Source organism: Corapipo altera, unplaced genomic scaffold (assembly GCF_003945725.1).
Source record: "Corapipo altera isolate COAL_440 unplaced genomic scaffold, ASM394572v1 239, whole genome shotgun sequence".
Classification (NCBI taxonomy): domain Eukaryota; kingdom Metazoa; phylum Chordata; class Aves; order Passeriformes; family Pipridae; genus Corapipo; species Corapipo altera.
In genome coordinates, this window is record NW_020884938.1 from 46,212 (window position 1) to 53,462 (window position 7,251).

The 7,251-nt window shown below is 51.9% G+C and overlaps 2 protein-coding genes across 8 annotated transcripts in view; one reads left to right on the plus strand and one right to left on the minus strand.

The window, feature by feature from the left end:
• Nucleotides 1-505, minus strand: part of TTC38 (tetratricopeptide repeat domain 38) — a 29,419-nt gene extending 28,914 nt beyond the window's left edge. For all 7 annotated transcript variants that reach the window (XR_003530530.1, XR_003530529.1, XM_027660854.1 and 4 more), the window contains exon 1: nt 437-505. Coding sequence is in view for 5 of the 7 variants with exons in the window: in XM_027660854.1 (XP_027516655.1) it covers nt 437-460 (24 nt within the window). In the remaining 2 variants the exon portion in view is untranslated. The remainder of the gene's footprint in view (nt 1-436) is intronic.
• A 35-nt stretch (nt 506-540) lies between these two features.
• Nucleotides 541-6,858, plus strand: PKDREJ (polycystin family receptor for egg jelly). Its single transcript, XM_027660836.1, has one exon. It carries the CDS (start codon nt 775-777, stop codon nt 6,760-6,762), a length of 5,988 nt encoding a protein of 1,995 aa, XP_027516637.1. The 5' UTR covers nt 541-774; the 3' UTR covers nt 6,763-6,858.
• The last annotated feature ends 393 nt before the right edge of the window (nt 6,859-7,251 follow it).

Genomic DNA, 7,251 nt, shown 5'->3' on the forward strand with positions numbered 1-7,251 from the left:
AGTTCCTCATCCCGCAGCGCTGCCCTCACCGCGCAGTCCCTCACCGCACAGCGCTGCCCTCACCGCGCAGCGCTGCCCTCACCGTGCAGTCCCTCACCCCGCAGCGCTGCCCTCACCCCGCAGTCCCTCACCCCGCAGCGCTGCCGTCACCGTGCAGTCCCTCACCCCGCAGCCCCTCACCCCGCAGTCCCTCACCCCGCAGCCCCTCACCCCGCAGTCCCTCACCCCGCAGCGCTGCCCTCACCGTGCAGTCCCTCACCCCGCAGTCCCTCACCCCGCAGCCCCTCACCCCGCAGTCCCTCGCCCCGCAGTCCCTCGCCCCGCAGCGCTGCCCTCACCGTGCAGTCCCTCACCCCGCAGCCCCTCACCGTGCAGTCCCTCACCCCGCAGCGCTGCCCTCACCCCGCAGTCCCTCACCCCGCAGCGCTGCCCTCACCCTGCAGTCCCTCAGCGCCGCCATGGTCCCTGCACAGCCCCGCGGTCCCTCGCGCTGGGGCCGGGCCCGGCGGGGGCGGGGCCTCGCGCGGGCGGCGAACGTGGACGGTTGGCGCGCGCGGAGCCCTCGCGCCGACGCTGAGGGAGCCCGTGGCCATCACTGGCCCAAAGTCTTCGTTCATTGCTCCGGACCCTCCTCCGGTCCGCGGTGTCCGACCTTATATACCGTTCTCACCGGCTGCGTCCCGGAGGACGTTCCGGTCCTCTCGGGCCCCCGGTCCGGCTGTTGGGCAGCGCCCGTGAGGCCGCGCTCCCCGCGCCCCGTCACCTCTCACCGCGATGGCCGCGCACCTCCTGTTGCTCCTGCAGCTGCTCGCCTGTTGCCCCCGGGGTTCGGGGGCGTCCCGTCCCCGTCTCCAGCCATCCCCCCTGCGGGTCAGCTGCCCGGGCCCTCACGGCCGAGTCTCCCAGCGGCAGGACAATGAGCACAGGGTCTCGTGCCTGTGGAACAGCACCGTGACCCTGCGTTACGGGCCCGGCCCGGGAGCAAGGCCGGAGGTAGAGTGGACAGAGGGGCAGCCGCCACCCCCACCTCGCTGCTTCTGGTACCTGGACTCGGCCTGTGTGAGGAACACCTCGAGCTGGTCAGGCCAGGTGGTGCTGCAGGCAGGACACGCTCCTCTGCCCGGGGCCTCCAGCCTCCTTACGGTGCAATGCTCGTCTGCTTCTTGCGCTGCACCCGAGTGCTTTCACCACAACGTGAGCATCGAGATCTCCGTGCAGGACGTGCGGCTGTTCGTGCTTTGGCCGCAGACACGTCTGATCCGCGTGTGGCAGCCGGTGGAGCTGGGCTGGTGTGCACGCCTCAAGAGTGCCCACTGGCAGTACCGCTTCAGCAGCGGGGGAGGCAGCCCCTCGACCCTTCTCCTTCCCAGCGGCGAGTACCAAGACACACCGCCACCTGCTATCTACCCAACAGCTGCGCTGCAACGGACCTGTGCCACCTACCACAGCTACCGCTTGACTGTGCGCTATGGAAACCACGGGATCCACGTTGCTTCGGTCACTATTGAGCAGATGCCTCAGATAAGCCTCAGCCTCTCCCTCAAGGTGGAGCCCGACTTGCTGCATGTCCTCAGCATTGGCTCCAAGCTCCTTAGTGTTTCTCAGCAGCCCCTTAGCTTGTCCTGGAGGCTTCAGCCCCTGACCACGAGCATACTTGCCTACAGACTGGTGGACACACAGGCTATAGGAGGTTGGCTCCGCTCCTACAGTTCCTTTATGACACCGAGCAACTTCTGTGCCATATCCACACCTCAGAGCAAGAGCGAGATAGTGGTGGCCAGTGTTTACTTTCATGTTGATGGAAAGAGGTTTGAGGAACTGTCAGGAGAACTGCACCTACTCAATGGTACTTTGATCCTAACTGCAGGCAGAGAAACTCCCACCCACATGAACCTTCACCCGGGGAAGACCAACAGCAGCACTTACATTTTCAGGTACAGCCAGGGAACATTTTACACATCTAAAGAAAACAACAGCCCTGTTTCCACAGATTGCCCTAATACACGCACTGTCTTCTACCAATACAAAGAGCTCTCCTACTTACTCACCATAGAGTTTGTGACCTTCCAGGAGTACAAGTTCAATATGTACCTTTATATGAATCAGAAGAGGGCTTTGTTTAGGTCTCTGGCAGAAAGAGACCTTGAAGTACATGTTTTCAGTAGCCGCCCTTCTTTTCTGCAGAACTTTACTTATTTAGTGTGGTTTATCCCCACCCAACATCCGATGCTGCAGTGTGAGTGGACCTTCCATCTGCAGCTCCTTGGAACACAAAAAGACCACGTTGTCCAGAACAGCACATACACATACAGCGATCATGTAAAAAACGCCACACGTTTTGTCCGTCGCTCTGCTTTACCCTTTGACGCAGAGAATTACACGGGGTTTGTGGCAAAGGTGAACTGTACTGGCAGTGCACCTACACCGGCTCTTCTAAGAGTCAGAGTCAACAACTATACTGAAAAAACCATAGAAGCACCAGTGGTTTGCCAGGAAAAAAAGTGTAAGATAACCTTGGTGTGGATTCAGAGAACTGATCGCAGAGCAATTATCCTGTACCGGAAAAGGGGAGAATCTTTTTACCTCTTTGTCAGATTGCTCGTAGCATGCCAGACTGCTATATCTGTGAAGCCCTTTTGGCGCATCTATCCTGTTAGGGACACAAAAACTGCACCGGACTGGTCAAAACCAATGAACAGTTCTGCCTTTTTTGGCATAGAAATGATACATTTAACTGTTCCCAGTAATACTTTAGATTATGGGTTGTATCTGTTTTATTTCACTGTTGAGGTAATGCCGATGACCACCAGAGAAATCCTCAGGGGGCAAGACAGAATTTATGTTCAGATCGAGAGAGCTAATCTAATGGCAAATATTTCAGGAGGTGACTTCCGCATGGTGGGTTTTTCTGAAAGCTGGACTCTTGATGGCTCTGCATCCTCTGATCCTGATTCACAGGAAGGATCAATCTCATTTACTTGGTACTGCACTAGAGATTTGAGAGACTATAATACCATGAAATTCAGGCCAGAAAACAAATGCCATCCATCCCAGAAGGATTTGCGCTGGTTAACACCCTCAGGTCCCATTCAAAGAATGGCACCTGAATCCCTCCCAGGAAGAAGCATATACTACTTTCGCCTAGTGATTCAAAAGGGCAGAAGGATAAGCCATGCTGATCAAGTGGTAGAGGTGGAGGCTGGCCCCCCACTCCATCTGAACGTGGCATGCATTGAAAACTGTGGTAGCACTTTAATTCCAACGGAGAGATTTGCCTTGTCTGGTAAATGCTTAAACTGTAAACCAATCAACAAGCCAGTCTACTACTGGTCCCTTTTGTCAGGCAGCGGTAGAGAAATTAGCTTTGACTGGTCTTCCAAAACATCAACGGGGAGGTCTGGGGCTTACATGTCTATACATGCTCTGACTTTCACAAGGGCTACATCTCCATCCTACACACTTCACTTAAGAGTAAGTACCTGGGATGGTAGGACCTCAGTCTACAGTAGAAAATTTAGGGTAAATACTCCTCCTCGGGCCGGCAGGTGTAGCTTGAACCCACGTCGGGGTATAGCCTTTCTGACAAAATTTGTGGTTAAATGCAAGGGATTTTCTGGCAGCAATTTACCTCTGACATATAAAGTGATAGTAGCTTCCAACGTACCCGAAACTACCAAAGTAACTTCTGTGGTGGAAAACACATTTGGCACAATTCTGTACTTTGGTTCTGAGCCTAAAAGTCCTCTATCTTTTCTCCCACCTGGAGCGCCCTCTCACAGAAACACCTTGACAATTTATGTTCAAGTCCGTGATTCCCTTGGGGCGTTTACCCAAGTGACTTTGCATACCTCCATCCGGAAGCCAGCAAACCCTCAATTACTCCCCGCTGTGTTTCATGAACTGCTGGCCTCAGCAAGCAGCTTAAGCACAGCTGGTCCAAAGGCTGGGGATAATCTTAGAGCTGGTTATTTGGCTTACCTGGCAGCCTCAATCTTAAACTATGTTAAAACCGTACCAACTCCCCAGCTCCCACAGGCTAAGCTTCGGGAAACCCTGATTAAAACAGCCCTGAATATTTCGGTTAAGAGCATTATGGGAGTCAATCAAGTAGTGGCTGTTCTTGCTGCAGTCACAGAGGAAGTTGATGAAGTGAACATTAGGTCACAAGGCCTCGCCATTGCAAAACTGAGAGAAGTAACAGGAATTCTGAAGATAGAGAGAAATCAGATCCATTGGTCTGAGGAAGCAGAAATTCAGACCAGTGGAATACTAAGATGCTTGTCCAACATCCTGAGATCTGATCTTACGGATCTCAAGAATGTCAGTGCAGATGGAATTGAACAAGTCTTGTCCATCATGGAAGGTGTAACAGAGGTAGCTTTCCGGGGCAAAGTCCCTGGAGAAATAGAAACTTTAATGGAAACGAAAGACTGGAATATCACTCTGAAGAAAGATGAAGCCTGGAACACTGCAAATGCTTTCCCTACCAGCGACACCTGCAGAAATTGCTTTTATCCAACACTGAAAAAAGGAAATGTTTCAGGGTTTGCTCAGGATACTGTGTTTTCCACTGCCATTTTTGAGTTTGATAAGACCCCCTTCCCTTGGTTAGGTTACACAGCAGAAATCAGAACAATGGTCTTGGGGTTTAAAATGGCAGAGACTAAGGCTAATGGGGATCTAGTTGGGATCGTGCCTGAAAGAGCAGACGTTTTTCTTGCCAGGAAAGGTAATGGATCTACAACTTTTCCATTAATAATGGGACCCGATACAACAGAATCTTACACAACTGGAGGATTTCGTTTTGAGGTCAGCAGGAATACCACGAGCATATACTTCCAGATCACAACAAAACTAAAAGCTACTTTCAAGGTGAAAATATTTACAGGTGCCAATGTCACTCAAGCTCAGCCCACAGCCTTGTTTACTGCTTCTCACAACACGTCAACAGTTGCCAGTGGAAATGAGACAGCCAGTGCTGAGTGTAGCATTAAGGGTCCCTATATTGTCTGTCTCCCAAAGTCACTGCTGACAGCCATAGCTCAGGCAAACGGCACAGACAGGCAGAACATCTCCATTGTCCTGGAGACACACTATGTTGTAAGGTACCCGAACCGGAGACTGGTGGGCATATACATTTTTAATGACCGGTGCCTGTTTCTGGACGGGGTTGGAAGCCCGTGGAGCAGAGACACATGCAAGGTTGGCTCCAAGACCGACTGGCAGAAGGTACACTGTGCCTGCAACACGGTGCAGAAGCTCAGGAGCGTGTCAGCCCAAACTGCAACGAACATCAAGTTCCTGGCAGCCAAAGTAGTAGTTCTTCCCAACACAGTAGATCTAGGAAGAAACCTGATAGCACACATACCTAGAAACCCACTGACCCTCATAACAGTGGCCTCTATTTTTGCTGTCTACTTTCTTTTGTGCATCTGGGCCATAATAAAAGACAGAGCTGAGAAGGAGATCAAATACATTATGGTCCTGCCAGACAATAGCCCCTCTGATGAAGGGAGCTATTTGGTCACTTTGTATACAGGCAGTCGCTGTAATGCTGGAACCAAAGCAGCTGTCGCTCTGCAGCTCATCGGCGAGGATGGCAAGAGTAAATTCCGTTGTTTATGGCACCACCCTTCTCCAGCTTTCCAGCGAGGAAGCACTGATTGCTTTCTGATAACCACTAAGAAAGACTTGGGAGACATTCATTCCTTCAGGGTCAGGCTTAATAACGATGGCTCATCTCCAAGCTGGTTCTTAAGCAGAGCTGAAATTGAGAACACATCCACCAGGAAGGCCTGGTCCTTTATGTGCAGAAAATGGCTTTCTTGTGCCAAGGATGATCCCCCACAAGAGTGGAAATTTTCTGTCACAGACCCCAGAACACCCCTACCCAGAATCGACTATTTTCTTATTAACTTTAACAAGAGGATGATAGACTACCATCTGTGGTTCTCAATTTTTGCTCCCACTGTCACTGGTGCTTTCACCAGATTCCAAAGGTTGTCTACGTGTTTAGCAGTAATATTATTCAACTTGCTTGTTAACATTATGTTCTTTAACGCTGATAAGATTGAAGAATCTCCAATATACCTGAGGTATTTGAGATCAATAGCAGTAGGAATTGAATGTGCTTTGCTTACAATCCCCGTGGAAATGCTAATAATTGCCTTATTTAAGTATTCCCAGAAGGAACCTACTCCTGTAGTGACTAAGATGTACCCAGAGGCCAAGCCTGAGTTCTGGAATAATTGCGTACTACCTGAAAAAGTTGCAAATGTCATTGAAACAGAGGAGCAGATGATTGATGCAAAATCCCCTCCAGGGGCTACATCCTCCCGGAGGAGGTCAAAGTCCAGTAGTTATGCAGGAGGGAGCATCTTTCTGAAGCGAAGGAAATCATTAAGCAGTACCATCAGGGAACTTCGTAAGACCCCGGCCACAGAGCCTGTTCTTTGGTGGTGGTGTGTGCCTGTCTCATGGGCACTGGTTGGAGTTATAACTATCCTGTCCTCGTTTTTCATTGTGTTGTACGGCCTGTCCTATGGCTACCAGACTTCACGGGAGTGGCTTATTGCGTCTGGAGCCTCCTTCCTTCAGAACGTGTTTCTCCATTCAATTTTGAAATCAGTGCTTTTCTCGGCTCTGAGCACAACGCGCCCAAGATATTGTGAAGACATCACCTGGGTTACCCAGGAAAAGGAGGTGGAGATAAACGTGGCTGAAGGAGCTAAGAGAGCTGGTGAGAAGACAGGTGCACGTTAAACCCACTGAAGTCAGAGGGACCAGGCAGCAGAAGCCTCTGGAAACATGCTGAAAAGGGCAAAAATTAAAATAAAGGCATTTCTTTTCATGCAAGTTATCATCAATCATCCTGTCATTTTATCAGTGCTATTAACAACGGCTTCGACTGCAGCCAAGCCCTGAGCAGAAGTTTCTTTCAGAAAACTTCCCTCACCCCCGTTTTCTTACTAAGCAGGACTCTGCCCTTGGGCCGAGCAAGTATCCCGGGCCCGACAGTGCCAGTGTGTTCCCACGGGAAACCCGGGGCCGAGCAACGGGCGCACAGCGCCTTCTGCCACCTCGACCCCCGACCCCGCACACAGTCCCCCCCCCCCGCACACAGTCCCGTTCCCTCTCGCGCACAGTTCCCCCCGCACACAGTCCCCCCCCCGCACACAGTCCCGTTCCCTCCCGCGCACAGTTCCCCCCGCACACAGTCCCGTTCCCTCCCGCACACAGTCCCCCCCCCGC

Excerpts from the sequence above, each read along its gene's own strand:
- PKDREJ (XM_027660836.1), top strand. The coding sequence starts at position 775 with ATGGCCGCGCACCTCCTGTTGCTCCTGCAGCTGCTCGCCTGTTGCCCC.